The sequence below is a fragment of the Vidua macroura genome, chromosome 1 (assembly GCF_024509145.1).
Source record: "Vidua macroura isolate BioBank_ID:100142 chromosome 1, ASM2450914v1, whole genome shotgun sequence".
NCBI lineage: Eukaryota > Metazoa > Chordata > Aves > Passeriformes > Viduidae > Vidua > Vidua macroura.
The window spans coordinates 27,260,758-27,282,464 of NC_071571.1; the positions used below are offsets into that span (position 1 = coordinate 27,260,758).

The 21,707-nt window shown below is 35.2% G+C and overlaps 1 protein-coding gene across 1 annotated transcript in view; it reads right to left on the reverse strand.

The window, feature by feature from the left end:
• Positions 1 to 21,707, reverse strand: part of THSD7A (thrombospondin type 1 domain containing 7A) — a 121,422-nt gene that overhangs the window by 59,134 nt on the left and 40,581 nt on the right. The window contains exons 8-10 of the mRNA XM_053970462.1: positions 13,058 to 13,249; positions 3,808 to 4,042; positions 710 to 825 (exon numbers count right to left, since the gene is read on the reverse strand). Of these exons, the coding sequence (XP_053826437.1) occupies positions 710 to 825; positions 3,808 to 4,042; positions 13,058 to 13,249 (543 nt within the window). The remainder of the gene's footprint in view (positions 1 to 709; positions 826 to 3,807; positions 4,043 to 13,057; positions 13,250 to 21,707) is intronic.

Below are 21,707 nucleotides of genomic sequence, written 5' to 3' on the forward strand. Positions count from 1 at the left end.
AAAAAACCATAAAATGTTGCTAATATTAAGCCTGTCATCACGCTAACTTCATGTGTGATTTCATTGTAATAAAAATTCAGGGCAGACCTGCACTGCTTTAAAAAGCTTTGCCTAGTGTATTAAAATGGTGTTGGATTTTATGTTTAAATCAGACTGTTCACATCAATGTAAAGTCTGTTGATTTTTATTAACCCTCCTTCAATACTCCTTGGAGTAGAAGCAGCCAGACAAAATTACATATAACTGCATCTCTACTTATCTCCTTGGATATAAAGACCCATGTTTTTCTGATGAGCAAACAGCATAGGCTTAGGTATTTCCAAACACAAAATCTGTCCATTTCATAATCTGACAATTAAAATGCTAACACTGTATAAGTATTGATGTTAAGATGATAGGCTGATGATAAGAACTATGTGTCTACCCCATAACTAGTTATCTCTTTATCAGTGTAAGATGCAAATGGGAGTTTGTAACATTAGGCAAAATGTGGGAAAAAAATCCAAACAGATGCATATAGAAAATGGATAGAAATAACTGTTCTTTTCAGCAAAAACTCTATGTTCTCCCTGCAGCAGCTGTACCAGGTATTACATATCCTCTGTCACAAAGAGATGCATATAAGCATTCTGCCAAAAGTGATTGCAAGTAATTGACTCCCCATCTTTTATATTCTTAAAATTTATTAGCATGCAATGGATAAAATTACCTTCTTGACAAGAAGAAGGACATGGTGTCCAGTCACTGAATGGAGTCACAATGCAGTCCTTCCTACAGGGAAGCAGACAAGGTCTCACAGTTTCAGGTCGAAGACTTTCAGGGCATCTAACAAAAAAATTACAAAGAAGCATTATCAAATGAACGATCACTCTGCAATGAAGTAGTGAATCATGTGAGGTACTCAGTGCCTGCAGGCACATGAGGACAATGCTTGTTGCCCAGAATTCACCAGGATGGAGCACAGATATAAAAACTAGTGGCAATTAAAATACATGTGGTGAAAGTAAGCCAAATCTGGTGTATTCTGCGCCTCAGGATTTAAATAATCATCCTCCCTCACTCACCATGCTAGACTGTAGTTTCAGGGCTATTTTCAAGCTCTCACATAATTATGAAGAGAAGCCATTAGTAAAATACATTTTCAGGTCTCATCACTTCATCATAAATATAAACTTTGGAGGGAGGCATATTTAAAATAAATAACACTGCTAACCCAGTAACAAATAGGTACAAGCTGGCTGTGATTATTAGGGAAACCAGAAAAGGATTTAAAACTGCCAGATCAATGAGACTGAGAAAGAGTGTCAGAAAAGGCAGAAAACCCTACTTGTTTTAGGAAGAGGCTTGATCAGCATATAAAAAGGATTATTGGAGTGCCACATATGGGACTCATTACCCACGTCATTTTCCTCATTCTGTGGGGATTCTGTCTTTTTTCATGAAAGAAAAACAACTCTCTATGCCACAATACTTGTTTCAGAATGATACAATAACTCTCACAGAAGTACTGAAAATATTTGAAATAATTTCAAAATTTCTATTGCTCCAATAGACTGTGGACTGTCTGAAGAATATGTAAAGATGTAAGGAAAACATTACATTCATGTTTGAGAGCTTTTGGAACATTACAGAAAAACATTACTATGACTAGCTTTTCCTCTTTTCAGCGCAAGTAACTAGGACCAGAGAGGTAAGAGAGGCAAGTCTAATGGTAAACTTTTGGGAAAAATGAGTCTCTATGGTCAGCAGAGAACTATGCCTGGGAAATGTGAGTAGAACAAAAGCTGATTTGCAGTTTTACAGGAACATACTCTTCAACAGTAATGCTTTACAGGAATATACTCTTCAACAATAGTGCACACTTTCCATCAGTTGTCGCTGCATTTTCCTGTCAATTCACATATTCTTCTCAGTATATGATAAATTACCATGAACGAGCACCAATTCCTTGGTGCCCTCTTAAAATGGAATCTCCATCCTTTCTCTTTTTTCCCCTCCCACCAATGTGAAAAACCATGAAATAATACACCTATAGCAACACAAATCTCCATTGCCCCTCTGTAAGTTCTCTTTACAATTTTAAGTCAACTTGTGCCTTGTACTTCTGTGTGAGCCATAAAATCAGATTCTATATGCAAGGGTGTATTTAGATATGATCAGATGCACTTTTAAAAAAACTCTGCTACCAATCACATATATTGATGATGTTGTCAGAAATTTTCTTTAAGATTAAAATTAAAAAATGTTTCTGAAAAGCATTGAACGTTGGCTTGCTAATGGCTTTTCTTGCATTGGCTTTTCCCTTTAAAAACAGGAGAAATTATAAGCATACAAAACAGTCTGAAATATACACATTCACCATTTCACAGACAGCTTCATCTTTCAGGGGTGCTAAACACTACAATTGCTCTTCAGATACTTAGGCAAGGCATTTAGTTCAATTAGAACACCATTTCTATGCTTTATATTGTTTGTATTTACTATATATGGCTTAAAGCAAAGTATTGATTTTTTTTCAGTCCTTACTCAAGGTCAAATTAAACAGAAAAGATACATGTTGGAGTCTGTAACTTGTGAGGCAGATAAGGCCAATAATATTGATTGTATCATACCACAGTAATCCTTTTTATTAAGGGGAGTTTAAAACAAGGTTCCTATTTACATTTTCATGTTAAATGTCTGGGTCTTTAAAAATGATTCAGTGATTTTGATGTGACAATTTGAAAGTACAAACAAGACCTCTTTTCATTTCACATGATTCATTTATGAAAGAATAAAACAGTCCTCCTCCCAGAATTTAATATCAAATCAAAGGTAGAGGCATTTACAGTAGATTTTAAAAGGATGATAAATCATCAGAGGTTTGTGGGTTTTTTTATGTAAATGTACCAAACAAAAGATAATTCTATCATGACTAAAAAGAACAGCAAATTAATACAGATACACAACAATTTAGATTACTGAATGTGCAGACATTACTCCCCACATTTCCATTTAAAGTAAATTAGGCTTAAATCTACAGCAGAATAAAACAGCAAATAGCAGGCATCAAGTAAATATTTTGTGTGAAAATAGCTGCCTCATGAACTTTCCAAATGACCTCTGCTACCAGTTCTTATGAGTTTTGAATCTGTTTTGAGTGGGACATATTTACAGACTGCAAATACCTACCTCAAATGCATTTTACTAGCAGCTAATCTGTATTTAACCCTGGTAACACATTAAACTGTAAAACCAAATCATTGGGCCACAGGAATAACTTAAAAAAACACATAAATGGGGAGAAACATCACAAAGTTTGTCAAACTAATGTTCAAACTAATGCTTCAAATTAATGTCATGCCATTTTCCACTATGCTACAGCTCCTTGGTCTGGTTCTGAGAAGGGCTTTAGTGTATTTAGATTAATATCACTATTTTTGAGTGGAACTGCACTAATCCATACAGTGTGTTGCTTGTTTGGAGGCAACGCAAGGATCTCGGAAATGGTGCTGCTCTGCATTGTACACACATACTCCAAGAATTTTATTGTGACTCAACCTGATGGTGGTAAGGAGCCAACTGGATTTATTCAGCTGTCAGCAGAACCACCACCGTAAATATCACCCATTAAAATCCATAATGAAAAAGGTATTATCTAGCCTTGCTGTTGTGCCAGTTTTGTATTTACAGAAGATGAAATGTCCCCTCATGAGAACACACAGAACAGGGTCTTTTTGCCTTTGCAAGCAGTCATTGGTGATAAAAATATAAAGCAGTAAAATACAAACATAATTACATTATGAAGATACTTTTCAAGATCTTTACTTTTTTGGGCCTACTTGTCCCACGTTGACTCTCACACAGATGACCTTTCTTGTCTGCATCCCCACGGAACAGGTGGCCTCCCCGTTCCAGCTGGCAGAGGAGTTGAAAGCAGAGACAGACGTGTCCTCTATGCACTGTCCCCATGGGCCAGTCTGCCAATGATACACAGTGCAAGAGTGCTCATTACAGCTGCGTGTTTCCTGGAGGGCACTACTGTTCGGGCACTGTATTCCTCCTGGAACAATAAAAGAGGGCAAAAGATCCTTCACTGGAAGGAGATACAATCTGTATTTAAAATAACACATGCCACAAACCCACTCTGAAATTTTCTTAGTTATATATTATCAGTTTGATTACATGAGAGAAATACTGTTTATTTTTCCTTCTCTTCATATGCCCAATATTGACTTTGACAAATTTTGGTCAACAAGCCTCACAGAACAGACTGTTCATGGACACTATGTAAGTCTGTACCAAAAGGATAACAAAATAATCATAACTTCTATAACACTAATGTGCTTGGAGTGATCTAGCCTTATTATTTCAGGGTTCTCTAGAAGAGACTGCAAGAGATCACATAAGGATGTATGAAAGCTGTAGACAGAAGAAATGGTTAATTATTCTAATTATACATGTGTAAAGACCACTGTTTATGTCTAATTGACAGATGAATTGAAAAGATTTTTGGAGCTCTTGTCCTAGCTCCCAGTGGATGCTTATCCATATTATGTAAACCAAAGAGGATGGCACAGCTGGCAATTCCAGGTCCAGATTCAGATAACAAAGCCTATTGCAGGTTAAGATTAAAATGCAATCAAGTGTCAATGATTATGAAGAAAAGCTCAGATAATGCTCTTTTTTGTGTTTAGTTTCTTTGATAGTATGTTCAGTTCATTATATTCAAGCACTTCAAACCTTCTTTGGCCTCCCACTCCTCCAGGAGAAATGAAGTGGTCTTTCCTACTAGAGTTGATCACAGGCTATTCGATGTCCAGCCCTGTGAGTAGACATCATGCCCGCTAAATATCTGCTGTTACTAGACACACAGAGTCTAGGTGTAAGATTCTGGCCTAAATTAACAATGGGACTCCTGTCTCCAACTGATGTAAAGGCAGCAAAAAATCTAAGCAACATTTTAGCCTCTCCTAAAAGACAAGAAAAGTAAGAAAGATAATCGAAAGAGGAGCTTTTTTTTAGTTAATGCTGATGATCCATACGACTTTTCTCTAAAATGTATGCTCCCACCAAATGCATGTTGTAGAGTATATTATTTATACCCCAGCATTGAACTTCAGGTTGACTGTCTGCTCTACAGATATGAGGGAGGGAAGGGGTTTTAAGCACTCCTTGTTGCAATTAAACAAAAAAAGTAAATGTAATCAAAGAAACAATGGATGCTTCAAATACTCCAACACAAGAAGGTCAAGTTACCAGTATAAAAATACTTTATACCCCAAGTTGTTCTGCATGGTCTAAATCTGCAGCAAACATGAGAAAAGGTTCATTCTAATGAAAACACAAGATAAAATCATAATTCTTGATTTTTTTCTCTAGGAATATTTTTTAATTCTGGCTTTTTTTCTAAAAATATTGATTTAAGCAAGAAACAGGATAGATCATATTAGTTGAGATGTCATGTCACAGACTAGCTAATCTTAAATTTTGTAAAGGGGGATTAGAAAAACCTACAGGTATGTGAATCTAATTAAATAACTTGAATTGTTTTTTTTTGGTTCAAAATGGATGCAATTTAAGTCTATCAGAATTGCTTAAAATATATGTCAATGTGCAGAGCATAAAAACAAAATGCCAGATGTGTTTTCTTAAAAAAGGAAATTAAAAAAATGGTAAAATAAAATTATGATTGTGTAATAAGTTTCATAAAGTTATCCAATCATCATCCGTCAAGAAAAAAAAAAAAATCAGTAACACCAGATGATAGGAATATAAGCAAGTAAATTAGGAAAGTGAGTGTATTTTGAAGAGGAAACAAATAATGAAATCACAAATTATTTGTCATGGAAGAGAAAATTGATCCATGTGTGGGGAGTCTAGACATGTTCCTCCATTAAAAGGGTTAAATAAGGAAAATTTAAGAGATTAATAAATTAACTATTTCCATCTGATGTTAGCTCAAGAAAAACACAAGGGAAATATTTCATGAAATTCAAAAGTTAAAGGGTGCATGTGTGGAAAAAAATATTTTGCCAGACTTGAATGCCACAGGCACCAGTTCCTAAGACATTTGAGAATAAAGTGACAATTTGGGCTCAGTTTCGACAGCTATGCAAGAATATATATTCAGGGAAAAAAGAGATTGACATTGACTTGTAAATGAAAAACATTGGGGCATGAATGTCTGCAGCTCAGTGGGAATCCAGTTCTGTTCAGATTAAACCAGGAGTTAAAAACATGCTAAAACTGAACAAAATATGGAAATAATACTACTAAAATAAAAATCAATGTGCCATTCTGTCCAAGAAAACAGCAGTCTCTTGAGATTCCTCCAATTTAAATAGGTACAGAAAATGCAGAAGAGGTTGGAAAACTGCAGATAGAGATGCCCTTTACAACATCTGTGTAGGGGCAACAACTTTATGAGCATATCCCCAGTAGAGGACAGGTTTGACAGGAACATAAAAGTTAATGACTATCACAGAAAAAAAAAAAAATAAAATAGACATTTGAATTCATCAGAATATAGGAAAAAAGGACCTACAATAATAAACACATCCTTTAATAATAAATGATCAGATGACAGTAAATAACTGTTTGGCAGTACTAAATACAATAATTTCAAGGATACAAAAACCAGTTGGGGCTGAAGCATTTAGTTTTGGGTTTGGATTTTTAAGCAAAGTAGACTTGGACGGGAAAGACTAGCTTTGCAGAGGGACTTGCATATTGCTCATAAAATAGCTGACAGAATTGTCATACACGTAGATTGCTTTTCTGCCCGGGTTGGAGCTGCTAATGGGTAAGACACCTTGCTCTAGGATATTCAGTGATTGGGTTTTATAAATTTTTTTGTGTATTTTTTTAATAAATATTTTTTGTAGACTCGACAACTTTCAAATTTCAAAAAGTTAAACATTTATTTAAAGCATTTAAGATAATTTTAATTAATAATTTTAATATCACTTCTTTTTGCAAATGCATAAAGTTTTATAAATGCATTTCAAAACAGCTGGAATAATCTTAAAGTTTGAGAAAACAGATGTGACTGAAGTGCCTCTTGTATTCTAGAAAGTGAAATGGGTGTTACTCATTTCTTTGCTGTAGGCAAGAGGTAGGCACTTCTCAAGGCAGCTGCACTTCCTGAAGACAGACACAGTCAGAACCAAGACTGCTCCTGTTCTGCAAACATTGATGCTTCCTCCCCTGGTTTATATCAGTTTCACAAACTAAACATCCCTCTGGCTGACCTGGCTGTCTCGAGACCCTGGCAGGGGGCTCAGAGACCTTGGCATGAAGTCAAAAACACCTGTGGCTTTGATTTTAGCCCATGGAAAAAGCTGCCAACTTTGTATGAGGAACTACAAGTCACAAGGGTTTGAGTAGTGTGATAGTTGAATTAACAGAGGGTGAAAAAGTAGAATTTTGAGGCTTTTTAGAATGGGGTTCGAGGGGACAAGATGGAGGGATTTGGGCGTGTCCTGACCTTCTTCTACTTCTTGTTGTCCTCCATGTCTTGGAATGATGGTGACACTTTTCTATTGGTTTAAGGTAGAGATACACTGTCTAACATAAATGATAGATATTGGCATATTATTGTAAATGTATATAGTACACATAGTTTTTAGTATAAAATACAAACACTGCCCTAGAGGGCAGACAGAATGCCATGGCTGACTTGCTAGACAGAGCTCAGCAGGTCAGAGAAAGAATGTTATAAATAAGAGAAAATAAACAATCTTGAGAAGCCGACCCTATGCATTCAGACTTCTTTGGCTGCGCGGGCTGGGAAACAAGGACTTTTACACTCTCGGGGTCACCTCGACACTCGGACCCCGACAGCAGACCTGTCCGAAATACACAACAGGTCAGGATGCAAAGTGGACTCATGGTAAATTTGAGGTCTGTCCTCAAGTCTTTTCCAGGATAGAGTATGAACCCCTGACCCCTCACTACACTCAGCAATCTGAGTTGACGGGCTCCTGAGCGAATAAGCACAGTAACATACCCTGCCCTGGCTCACCTTTCTCACACAGGTGTCAGGTTACTTAGTAAGTCTTGCCTGAAAATTCAGGTTGTGCAGTTCCAAAACTAAGTGGGTTTTTTTTATTCCTGTTTCATTAAAAACCTCATGTTCTCCAAAACTTATTCTTTTGTGAATGAGGAATTTGCTGCAGAAATAAATACTCAATTCTGTGCTTTCAGATTTAATTACCAAGCACTGTTATTTCAAGTCAGAAAAATACAAAAATTAAAAACAATAAGTGTAGGAAGAGTAAAAACATTAAAAAACCCTAAGCATAACTTGTTTGCAGCTATGAAGTCAAACTGTACTGGAATTTAACAGGAATAAAATTTTTAATCATATCAACAATAATATGTTAAATATTGATAAGAAACTCATTTGATCCAGCTATTTCTTACATATTCAATAAATCAGTGTTGCAGAGAGATGGGAAGAGTTGTTGGTCCCTGTCAAACAGAATATCTGATGAGATGCACAACTGATAGTCTATACTATCTAACTGTGCTATAAGGTCATGCCAAATAGTCCTTCTGGCATTACACTTTACTGATCTATGAACGCGTAACACTCAGCAAAGCACTGCTGCACATATGCATCCCTGCCCTAAGACAATAATAATAAAAAAAAATTCCCTTCCCTCTCATTTTAATAAATTAAGCTTTTAAGCCATCTTATTTTCCTCTTTGCATTTGACTTTTGGTTTTTTGGTTTTGGTTTGGGTTTTTTTTGGGAGGTGGGGTGTTAAATCCTTACTTTTCCAAAACTGATTTGACTGATAAAACTTAGGATGTATCCATAACATTAGTGTTATGCTGTATTGCACCAATTTGCCAGTCTATGGCAGTGTCTATGTTTATAATCAAAACAGAATCAATCTACATATTTATTATTTACTGAAAAACTAAGATTCATTCAGTACATTTTAGTCTCAGGTCCAGCAGTAAAGTGAAACAGTCCTAGTGCACACTATTCATTATATAAGATTTATTGTAAGCAGGGAATAAAAAGAAGAACAGAAATATTAAACAGAATATAAACCAAAATTAGACACACCCTACATTTAAGAGATAGGCTGAGTTGTATATGATACATTACTAAATTTATGCAGAACAACTGTATGAGGTATCAGGTAACATCACTATGTCCTTTGCTGTCATTTCATATTTTGAGACAGTGACTTTTCTGAGTTTCTTACTGTACCATGAAGATATATTTGACAGTGACACAAATGAGCACTATAGGCAGTCTCACAGACAGGCAAATTTATAAATCACTTTGCCTTTCAAACCTTCAAGCCGAGGACAATGATCTCAGAAAAAATATCAAAAAATGGTTATTGTGACACTCATTTCCACATAGAGTCATCTCACAAAGCACAGTAAGTCTTTATCTCTTGTGAAGAGACTCCTTTCTCTCCACTGAATGCAAGTAAATAAGCCCATCCCAGATGTGCATGACCACACCGTGCTTGAGGCTCTGCAGCGTGTGGTTTGACCACATGAAAAGGGTCTTGTTTGGAATGAGGAAATGATGATGAGAGGACATGCAGCTGAGGTCAGCTCCTGGCTCAAGCAGAAATCAGTGTGGTGCTGGAGGGGCAGTTGGTATCCCAGACTTCATTAGAAAACTTTGTCACTGTTGTAATTTACATATGGCTTATATTTGTTGCATTTTACATACAGCTTATAGTTTTTCTGTGAACCTATTCTTTACACTGAGGAATTATTACAATACTACTGAGTTATTCCTATTCTAAGTCATAAAAAATTGATTAGACTGTGGTTGTTTCCTGGTTGCCAGTCATGTTAACTTGATGGTTTCTTCAAACCAATTCAGCAGCAGAGATAGATGGGTAATAAAAGGAAAAAATTTTTTTAGGTGGGAAATGACATAGCTCTATTACAGACACTTATATGCCAATGTTAACAAGAAAAATGGCAGAATATAGTATTTTTCATTTCAAAGAGGAGAGAAACTGAACAATCACAGACAATACTTGATAAAAAGCCACCTGAGAGCCAGATAAAAAACCTATTTCCCATGTGTCTATAGATCCTCAAAAATTTCTGGGGGTTTTCACGTTTAAGTACCCAAATGAATGAGAATTAAATATAGCAGATACTTTGATGGATTGCAGTATTCATTGCCTACGTAATGCCTGCAATGCTTTGATCTTTCTAGGCTTGTGCACTGAATGACTAGCAGGAGGATGTATGTGATCAAGGACTCACACCTGGACTCCTTATGTCATTTTAGAATACAAATTTAGCCTTATTAATGGATTTGCAACACTCTTGCATATTTTTTCTTTAATTAATATCCAGTCCTGATATATAATAGGAATAGTATATATTCATGTACAATATATTTGTCCTATTGTATTTTGAGTAAAAACTCAAGTCAATAGGACACAGAAATTACTATGCAATAGCTTACTTAGCCTGGTCTGTCTCTCATACCAACAGCTCAAGAAAAGGTTCAGAAATCCAAAAGAAAACTTGTGTGACTATTTACCTGAACAGAACCCACAGCTGTTTTCAGAACTCAGCTATAATGTGTAGATGGAATTATTTGTCTTACATTTATGAGACTTGGAATTTTTAGTTTTACATGATGCTTACAGAGCTTCCATCTACAGTCCTGTTCATTTTTTCTAAGTTCTGAATAGAACTGAGAACTGCATGTTTTCCAAAATACGTTCAGGTGAAGCTTCCTTTTATATCAGTGGAATACAGATGTTCAAATTCATTAATATATTCTGTGCTCCTAGAAAAAGAAATTACCTCCCAGCACCCAGTATTTTATGTTTTGGGAACACAGCTGATCTCAGTCATGGAATTCTGGAGGTGAAAAGTCATTCAGTTATTTGTCACATAACAAATGACTGAGACATAATAGGAGTATGAGGAGAAAGATGACAATAACTCTAATTCCACTGAAGTGTAAAAAAAAGTTAAACTGATAAATTTTTTAATATAATACAAGAAAAGGTGAAAAGTACTTTCCAGCTAAAGTTGTAAAAATATCCTAAGCCTTGGAAGGTTCTTTCATTTATTTATATACTTTCATTCTCTGGAGTTTGTATGGAGTGCAAAGGAGCACTGTATTGAAGAGACCTGATTGAGATGTGAGTGCTCTCCTGGGTAAGGTGGGTAGACCTACCAGCTTGTATCCTTAAAAAAAGCACAGAATAACTTAATCTGAAATAGTGGGAAAGAAGCCAGGGTTTGAGCAAAGCTGAAGCACTACAACACCCAGGTAATGAGTTCGCTTTCTCAGCCTTATTTTAGGGATTTCTTCACTACAGCCTCTGTGGTATGAGATCTGTCAGTCTTTGTGATCACTTTGTGCTGATTCTGATCACTGCACAACAAACATTAATAAAATTCACATACTCAAAATCCAGGTGATGCTGAACAGCTTTGCTGCAAGCATCTGCAGCCTTGTAAATTAATCTAAGTTGTAGTATCAAAGTCAGAATAAGGAGTACTTTTTAAGATTAAGCATAAGAAAGTGGATTTTTTTCAGTAATTTAGGTTATTTTAATTTTTTCAGTAATTTAGGTTTTGACTTCTATGGCATCCTTGTCAGGATTTAAATTTCTGTCTTCAGCAAAATTACAAAAGTACATAGAAAATCTATTGTCTTGACCTACATGGACAAGCAAGAAGCACATGAATATATGCTTATTTTAATTATATAGCTCTGTGTTTCCCCCAAAATGAGTCTGTTTGACACACTGTATTAAAAAAAGGGAAACCACAAACCCAAATTTTTAAAATTTTTAAAAGTGTTTCTACTTTGTTACATTAGATCCATCAAAGTAATTTATTATTTGCATCACCTACTAAAATAGAGTTCTGATTGCCATTTACATTTCTAGCAAAGATTCCTTCCAGAGAAAAGATTGAAAGTGCTCTGCTATATTTTTTTTACAATCACCCAAATTCTGCCAAATACACGGTACACTTTGAATGTGAATGTTAGCTGTGTCTGCAAACAGCAAAGTGTACAGCTATTCCATTTCACTGCTTCCATACTGCAGCTTTCACTCTTCAGCTGAATTTGATCTTAAGTAATAAAATGCTTAACAGTTTAAAAGAAGAACTAACACATGCATGTAATCCTTTTATATTGAGGCATTTAACTTTTCTGTCAGTAGTACATGTGAGTAAACATCTTCCAAGAACTCTTTGGTGGCTATGTCTCCTGGCTCCTGATGTTGCACAAGGCATTTTATCAGCTGGACCCTGGCACACTTGATATGGCCATTTTTGAACCATACAATCAATATAACCAATATAACCATAACCATATAACCAATGTTATATACAGAATACATTTCCTCTATAACCCATCCACCCCACCAAATACATAAAACCAAAACAAAAAGAGCTGTAGGAACCATGGAAAATCATCAAAGAATAGCCATGAACCTGTATCTAAAACCTGTTTTGTCTTCTGCTTTATATTCCACCTATGTCTTCTCTTTGCATATGCTGCAGACACTGCACAAGGATCACTTGAATAAATGGAAACAATTCACGAGTGAAGACTTGCAGGGCAAAACCTAAAATTTTCCTATGAATAACAATGTTAGTGGGGTAACATAAGTTACCAATTAGAGCAAAGAAATTTCAAAACCCTTTTGCTAACATTTGAACGATTAAAATTCTCATCATTTCAGCATTCAGGATACTTATAGCTTTCCAAATTGGACATAAATTAGTGTTGCTAATCTGAATCGGATGAGCTGTTTGTCTTGTTTAATTTTAATGAAAACAAGAAAATCGTATCTCTGAAATAGAAACAGTAACATTAGGCACACTAAAAAAATATTCTAACGTTAACTGAAATGAGCAAAATAAACCCCCTTTAAAACAGCTTTAGGCACCAGGAGTAAATGTAGGATAACCATTTAAACAATTTTGCTATATTTAAAAACCCACAATGTGACCTAATAATTTGTTTCTGTCAATCAAGGAATTACTTTGACATTACAAAGGCAGTTGAGGATTGACAATCCAAGAGGAGAGCGTGAGCCCTTACCTTCACCTGCATAGGCCAGGATGGAGCGGGCGCGCATCTGCTTCCCTTCTGTGGTTTTGCCGGAGCAGGTGTGCGAGCAGGAGGACCAGGCAGACCACATGCTGAGCACACAGTCCTTTGGGCATGGAGCCTCGCACACCACCGGGATGGGGTAGATGGCATCTCTGCACAGCTGCCTGTCAACCTCTTCTCCTGGGAAAAAAAAAAAAAAAAAAAGACCAGTAGCAGTCTATCATTTGCTAAATTAACTTAAAAATGAGCAATCTAGTCCAGATGGGCACACAAATAAATTAGATTCTGTTCTTCTGTATAAACAAGGTAAATAGATTTTTTTATTACTTGTCTCCTCTGCCTGGATTCTAGAAAAGCATACTGAAATCTAAGTTGATTCAATAGTCTCATGAAGTGAATGCCAGCCTGGGTGGTCTTTAGGCTTTTGTTTTGTAATATATACTTGATCCCACACAAAATCCAAATCAATGGAATATATAACATCCCTATGGAAAACTGTGTACATAGACATGCATGTATAGAAATGACCTAGTTTTCATCCAGATTTGTGGGAGAAGGGGAAAAACATCCTAACTTAGCCAGTTTTATAATCCACAATTCATCCTTTGTATTGCAGCTATCCATCAAAATATGAAAAGCTGTAGTAAACGACAATCAGAGTGTTGTTTGGTTATAAAGATCTTCATTTGTTAGCAAATCAGCAACATATCACTCCTTGTGTCATGGAAGTATAACAAGATCTATGCATTTGTATTCTGGAGGTACAGATTTCATTATAATAATAAGATCCAGGCTGTTGTGAATTGCTTAATGACATATCATGTAGTATTTAAGTAGCAGGGTTGCTTTTGTTTTCAATCAGATAATCGTGAGTGCACTGTGTCTGAGATCTGTCCAAACAGACACATGGATTGTTTTGTGAGGTGACATGATTTCTTGATCAAATAAGTTAATATTTATTAAGGGGGAATGAATGAATGACTACATATTCTGATATCAGTAAATATAATGATACATCTTCATGTTGGAGCAAATGATGGAAAAAAATGAAGGAGAGAGAGATTTGAGTCCAGTTTTTAGAATTCTAGCCTTGTTAGCACAACGTAATGCCTGTTATGACGGACTGAAAATGTTGCATCTAAGAGTACACTGGACTTCTTAGGCCTTGACAACCACATACAATTAAGGCATGAAAGAGCCAGCTGAGTTGTAAACATAAAGCTTTTTTTTTTTTTTTTCATTTTCTAAAAAGAATAACACTTCAAAGCATCTCAATGCCTTTTGTACTATATAATCTTTGCTGTATTAGGGTATAAAACCTTCTGTTATGATTCATCTATTGAAACACTCTTGAATTTTAAATGATCCTGACAGGACAAAACAGGAGTTGTCTACATTATGCACTTTCTAAGACCCATCATGTCAACCCCTTTGTTTTAATAGCCAATGTCAACAAAATAATGTCTGATCAATATTTGCAAATGAACGTAAATCTTCAATACAACTAAATATTTGTTAGATATATTGATCAAATACCCTGTAATTGACTCATAAAGGCATCAGTTACTGTTAGTAACTACCACAATGGATTCTGAAAGCTAATTCAGTAAGAACTGAGCACATTATAAATGAAGCTAAAGATGTAAAAACTCTGCTTAACCAAGTCTCAAATTAGACTTTATTACTCAATAGATGTATAATAATGATTTGATTCAAATACTAATCAAAATAGAAACTACATAAACTACATTTTTTGTCATTCAAAGTTTACAGTCTTTTAAATAAGAATCTCTTAAACTGAGTTCCTGAAACCAGGAGGTGTTTTAGTACTAAATCAGATCACGAGACTCAGAAGTGTTAGCCAAATTCTTTGTGAAAGAGTTAAAGATGAAGGCCATCCATTCAATAGTAGATCCTTTTGAACAGTGCCAAATATTTTAGTCATACAGAATATTTAGGCACAACAGAAGTACAAACATCAATCTTCCTTGGTTCTGAAAACCAGGAAAAATCCTGCAGCTCATGTTTTTAAAATAGCCTGAAGTAGTCATACTCATCTGAATTATAAAGACCTTTGAGATCAAGTCAGTCTCAACAGCTGTATTTTCCCATATTAAAATAGAAATTTGAGCTCTGCCAAAGGCTTCATGGCTGTCCCATGCCAAGTTCTGCTTCCCTCACTGAACTCAGTCTTTGCATCAACTGCTCCCTCTGTTACATTGCAGGTCATCACACCCTGACACCAGTGCAGGAGGGATTCCTTTCTGCTTCCTAAGAAGGGCATTTGTTTGGGTTCAAGGACAAGAGATAGAGGAGAGGACTGTAAACTTATTTTACAGACAGGAAAAAATGCTAGAAAAGGGGGGGAAACCTACTCTCAAATTGTTCCCTTGCTGGATAAGACTTAATAAGGCAAACTGCTATGACACATGCACACTTTGCAAGAAATGCTACTATTACAATAGTGTGTCACAGTATAAACAAATGACACTATATTGAACTTATTTATCACTTACTGGCTTTTAAGTCTAAACTCAAGCTTAATTTGGTGCCACAATGACGAATATTTTTAACTTAGTTTCAGTCTGAGTTTATATCTCAAATGAAACCAAGCCTTCGCTTTCTCCCAAAATCGAAGGCCCTATTTTTTCTTTGCTTTCACAGAGAAAACATTTTAGAGATATTTATCTTACATATTGGCATTTCGTTTTTGTCAAGTGTCCAATTCTTATCTGATGAATTCAATAGCATAGAAATGTAGTTGGAAAAAATGTCTTATAATGGGTACTTCTTATCTTTAGGGAAATATTTTATTTATACTAAATTGTTTCTGAAATTTCACTAATGATTTTATGAATAACCTAACCTTTTTTGCCTTCCTCTTTAAAGGGCGTAGTGCAGTCAACCACCAGGAACCACTCAACCACCAGGAACCACTCAACCATAAGCTGGGAGCAATGCCAGTGTAAAGACTACTTAGAAAAAGTCCCATTTGAAAATGTTTGCCTTTGAGTGTTGAAGCAAGTCCAGAGAAGGGCCATGAAGGTGAGCAGAGGGTTGGAATATGTCTCCCATGAGGAATGGCTGAGAAAACTGACGTTCAGCCTGGAGAAGAGAATCCAATGAGACATTATAGCAGCCTTCTAGTACCTGAAAAAGGCTGACAAGAAAGATGAAAAGGGGCTTTTAGAAAAAGCATGATAGGACGAGGGGGAAAGGCTTTAAACTAAAAGAGAGAAGATTAAATAAGACATTCTTTACTGCAAAGGAGAAGAGACACTGGATAAGTTGTCTGTATCCACATAGTGGATGCTCCATCCCTGAAAGTGCTCAAGACCAGGTTAGAGGGAGCTGTGAACAACCAGTTTTAGTGGAAGGTGTCCCTGCCCATGGCAGAGAGGCTGAACCTAGATGATCTTTAAGGTCCCCTCAAACCCAAACCATTTAATGATTCTATGATTTTATTTGAACATTATGGGTATAAATTTATGTTGCATACGTATTCAAGACAGAACTCCAAAAAAAATTACTGAAAGGTGTCTGCCCTGGGTTACTTATACTTTAAACAACAGAATGACAAAAAAATAAAAACCAGAGAGATGAAAACAGAATGTGACATTTATGTCAAGGGAACTCTTCACCACTTATCAGTTGACGTGTTCATTAAAATCTAGCAATGGAATCTAGCAATATTCCATATTTGCAAACAACGTCTATGTTGTTGAATTATATTTCTCTCTTAGAAACACACATTAGAGGCACACATTTTGGACTAAAATATCCAAATAGGACTTAAGGAAATGACAGCACATAAAAATGGCAGGAGGCAAAAGAGGGTTATCTTTCAAAAATTTAAAATGTCAAAAACTGTTTAAACTTTTCCTGGGATTTTTTTTTACAGATTTACATCAGCGAGAATGCTGATGGAATAGCCTTTTGAATACATGTCTCTTTATCAAATAATTATGCTGGATCCACCTGAATAATCAGCAAAGCAAGTCACTACATTAAGATCTCCTTTTGGCCAATTTCTTGGCTCAAAGACTTCCTGACATGCATACCCACATGAGAGCCACTATTGAACTACACAACTATTTAGTTGGTTTAAAACAAACAAACAAAAACAACTAAAAAACACCAAGCCAACCAAGAAAAAAAATTCCCAAACTACAGAATAGGCAAATTTTTACAGATCAGAGAGGTAGCTTGTGAATAGCATTCAGAAGAAAGTAATTAATAAATATCAGTATTCATATCACCATTCTTGTTTTATTATATTCTCAAAGCAGGTATTGTATCTGTGAAAATTTAGTCTGGATGCTAAAGGTTGAGCTAGACCACATTCTGTGGTTAATGTAGTTGAATCATGTCAGTCCTTTGTGGTTTTGTCTACTCATCTGTAAAATGTGTCTGATATTTAAGTTTCTTGTAAAATGCTTTAAGTTCCAATGGGAAGCATTCCTAGAGCTGGAATCACTAGAGAGACATAGCAAAGAAACCCTCTTGCTTATTGTGCATCTTTTAACATGGTGCATGCTCCAGTGCACAGTAAAAAATTGCTGTCAAATTCCGACCTGTAGTAAATGGGAAGGCAAGCACTTAACAGAGAGCAAAATGTTTTTTAAGCCTTAAAACAAACAGTGAAATCACTGCAAGATTCAATGAGGCATAGAGAGCAACTTTAAAAAAAAATCAGCATAAAATAAAATTGCTGCTGGAGCCCTGTGTAATAAGTCAATGAGTCTGGTCTCAGTTTTAAATGAGGAAATCAGGTATTGTTTCTGAAAGAGTGACCTATAACCTGATATAAACTAAGTAAATTTTGACAATAAAATAAAAATAAGTGGAATTAAATCAAGAGAGTGTTTTGAACTTTAATAGCTAGCATTATTCTTAACATGCCTGTGTAATCAGTAAAGGACAGGAATATCACACAGTGGTAAAACAAATTTTACAGTTGCATTTTAAAGTTCATAAAAGAAGTAATGATAGCAACTGAGCCCAAATGCTAAAATTGAACCACAGACTTCATATTACTTATTGTTTGTTTCAATATGTTCAAATTTAGTATTATGTCTTCAACTTGAAAGAAAAAAGTCTCTTGTATCAGTATCTTGTACATGATGTATCATCCATTGGAAAACTGCTGGACAGCTGAAATGTTTGGAAAAGCACTCCAGAGCTCAACTTTTAATATGATTGTGGGTGAAGGGGACCTTGTCATTATTTAACTGCCTTCAGTAATGCCTCTAAGCATGGAGCCTGCAGTTATTACTTCACACAATAGCAAAATCTGTGAGCTGTGCTGTTTCCTTCCTTTCCTGTGTAGAAAAATAATCAACAAGAAAGTATTGAACTGCCTCTAGTATGAGTTGTAAAGGCTGAAATGGCTGAGAATGTTCTTTCTCTTGAACTCCTATGCAGTTTCCTATATGCATTCCTTTGTAAGGACCTATACCTATCCTTACACTGACTCCTTACCCTTACACTGACTCCTTATACCTCCTCCTTAAGGACTTATACCTGTCCTTACATTGACTTTGTCAATCTCAAAATGTGTCAGACTGACTGAAGAGCCAAAAATCCTTTGTGGACTCTGTCCATCAAGAACAAAATATGCCTATGTATATTCAAAACTTCCTAAAACCAGATATGTTCTCTGTGCTCAGTCCTGTTTTCACTTGAAATTAACTTTAACCACAGTTGCAGTCAGTAAACCATATCCTTCTCCACAAGAAAGTCATCAGTCCATAATCTACCTGCCTCAAAGTTACAGGAATGTCACAACTACACTGTAAGAGTATAGAAGCAGTGTTAATGAGTTTAAATGTAATGATTCTAGAGACAATTTAAAAAAAAATCGAGAAAATCACTAAGTAAGAAAATGCAGAAATTTAATGTGAAATTCCATACTAGATTTTCTTTAGTAATAACCCACTCAACACATTGGATAATTAGCCTAATGCAAAATGGAAATTCTTCACATTACAGAAAAGCTATCAAACTTATCAAAACCTCATACATCTTCACATGCCAGGACACCTTATATCTGCAAATGAGCAGACAGTATTCAATCACTAGGATAAACTGAAATTATTATTTTAATTTCTAATACTTCTGCATTTCTTTCAAATCACTAACTGATTACCAAACTTCACCACAACAGGAAAAATCATGCCTGCTTGCATGAACATTGACAGCAAATTATGTTTTCCTTCCAAACCTAGAAGCTCCAGAAGTAGTGCCATGTTTTCCTTTTAAAATGATCAAAAAAGGACTCATGACTGATTTTTTTTTCTTTTTTTTCTGGCAATTCTGTTTTGTTGTTTGTTTTTCCTTATACAGGAGAAGTTCTCTGAGGAACACTGTCTTAGAGCACGTGTCTCTAATTAAAATGTATACACAGCTTCAAAAATATGACCCAGATTTTTCAGTAGGGAGAATTTAGAAGTTAATCTCTGAAAACCTAATCAAATAAGCCCCAGAAAGGAGAAACTATAATATTTACATGAAATTCATCATTTACCATCTTGTTTAGCTCAACAATCTTAAAAGTATTTGGAAGAAAAAAAAACCAGCATGCGCAGCAGTATCTGACTGACAGAACAATTTTTGCCCTTCAATCAGTTCAATACTAGCAAATAGCACATATTTTGAAAGATAATAGGAAACTTTAAATGTTTAACTAATCCCACTATCCTTCATATGATGTTAATGGTATTTATTCATGCCTACTCAAAAAAACCCTTTAATGTTAGCAAAATGGCAGTGTCTTTCCAAACAGCAGCAACAGTGTATTATCTTAGTAATTATTTTCCATTACAGTTCCTGAATCAGCTGTCCAAAAATATTGAGAAATTTTCAACATTTGGAACAATTTTTAACCTCTCTAATCATCAGACATAAACTAACATAAACTACAGATTATGACCTTAATATATCCTACTTTGTTGACTCTTAAGTTTTTCAACAAACTAAATGTGAAAAGATTGTGTCTCTTTCCCTTGTATTATTACTATCAAGTGAAGCTTTTATATTAATTTCTAATGCTTAGGTGCCTAGCTGGTAGCTCCAAGTGTTAATTCAGTTGCTAATTCCCTAATCACATGCCTTTCTCTCAATCGCTTTTGCTAAGTAGCATTTGCATTTAATTAAGTGCATCTTAATTAGTTGATGGTTAATATTCTTGAAGTAATTTTCTTCTAAGAAGCCTAAGTAGAAATGGCACTGATTTCAATGAAGACAAATACACTGGTTACTCACATCTGTTCATTATGCAAAAATGACAGAAAGTTGGTCTAATAGTTTAATGATATGTAAACATTGCAGGATTGTAAACTGTTTGATTTGATGGTTTGTGTGTGCAAATTTACTGTGGTTTAGCTTTCAGTGTAGTATCATGCAGTCTATTCCTTACTGAAAGAAAAATAGTAAACATGATACTTAGGCCACTTATTCAAAAAACCCATTGTGTATCTCATAAACATGTATGTTTCCATTTCTTTCTTTCTTTTTTTTTTTTTTTTTTTTTAACAAGAAACTTGAGAGCACAAGCACAGGTACCATCATCTTATTTACATTTTTACCCTTCCTGCACAGATAAACCAGAGACTTGCAGAAAAGGCCACTGACTGCTGTCCTTTGCCTATGCAAATATTGGAAGATATATATACCTTTTAAAATAAAACACTAAATTTTAAAATATGATTTTGACTTTTTTAAAGCAAACATTTGCAGTGACAAATGACTGCTAATGACAGGAAGTAATAGTATACAAAAGGAAAATAGCTGGAGCTTAGAAACTCACCATATCCAGTGTTTTTACAATCAAAGATAACAGCATGTTAACACACTCAAGAAAAAAATCATTATCTTTTTATTGTGTTCTATTCCTTAATGAGATGAAACACCACATTTTATAAGCAATAACTTCTTGTTAATGACTATATGCAAATTTCTTCTTTATTCACCTTATGGGGAAAATAATTCTGATAAGTAGGATGACACTGGCTTCAAAAACTCCCAGATTCATGCAGAAATATAATTTCAAAAATAGTACCTGAACACTTCAGTTCCTTCTCTGTAACCAAACCAGTAAATGAGCTCAGTTACAGCTCACAGGGTAGCATGTGTGTGCAAGCCTTTCCCACAACACATCATATTACCAGCTTTGCAGAAAAAAGGCAGAAGCAGGTAACACTGCAAGTGGTTTATAGGAAAGCTGAAAGATGTGAAAGTCATTCTGCGCCAGAGGTTAAGACAGTTCTGATTACAAGGTTTCTTCTCTGTCCTTAAATTCATCCAAATTTTCAATCATGCAAATTTAAAAAAAAAAAAAAAGTGAGTCACTGATAAAAAAGTCAGGTCAGTATTCCTCAATACATCAGGTAAATAATGCATAAATACATCCTGCACTATATGCAAAACAGTTACAGGAATAACCAAAACCAAAATAACACTCCATACCTTGAAATAATGGTAAAAATAAAGGGAAAACTCTGACACAAAAATTAAGAACATATTTTTAGGATGGATATTTCTTGCTATAATTGCTTCAGATGGAAAACATCTTTGAATATTATTTAGCATTAACTTAAAAATAATGGTTAAACACAATGAACTAACACCTTTAGATACA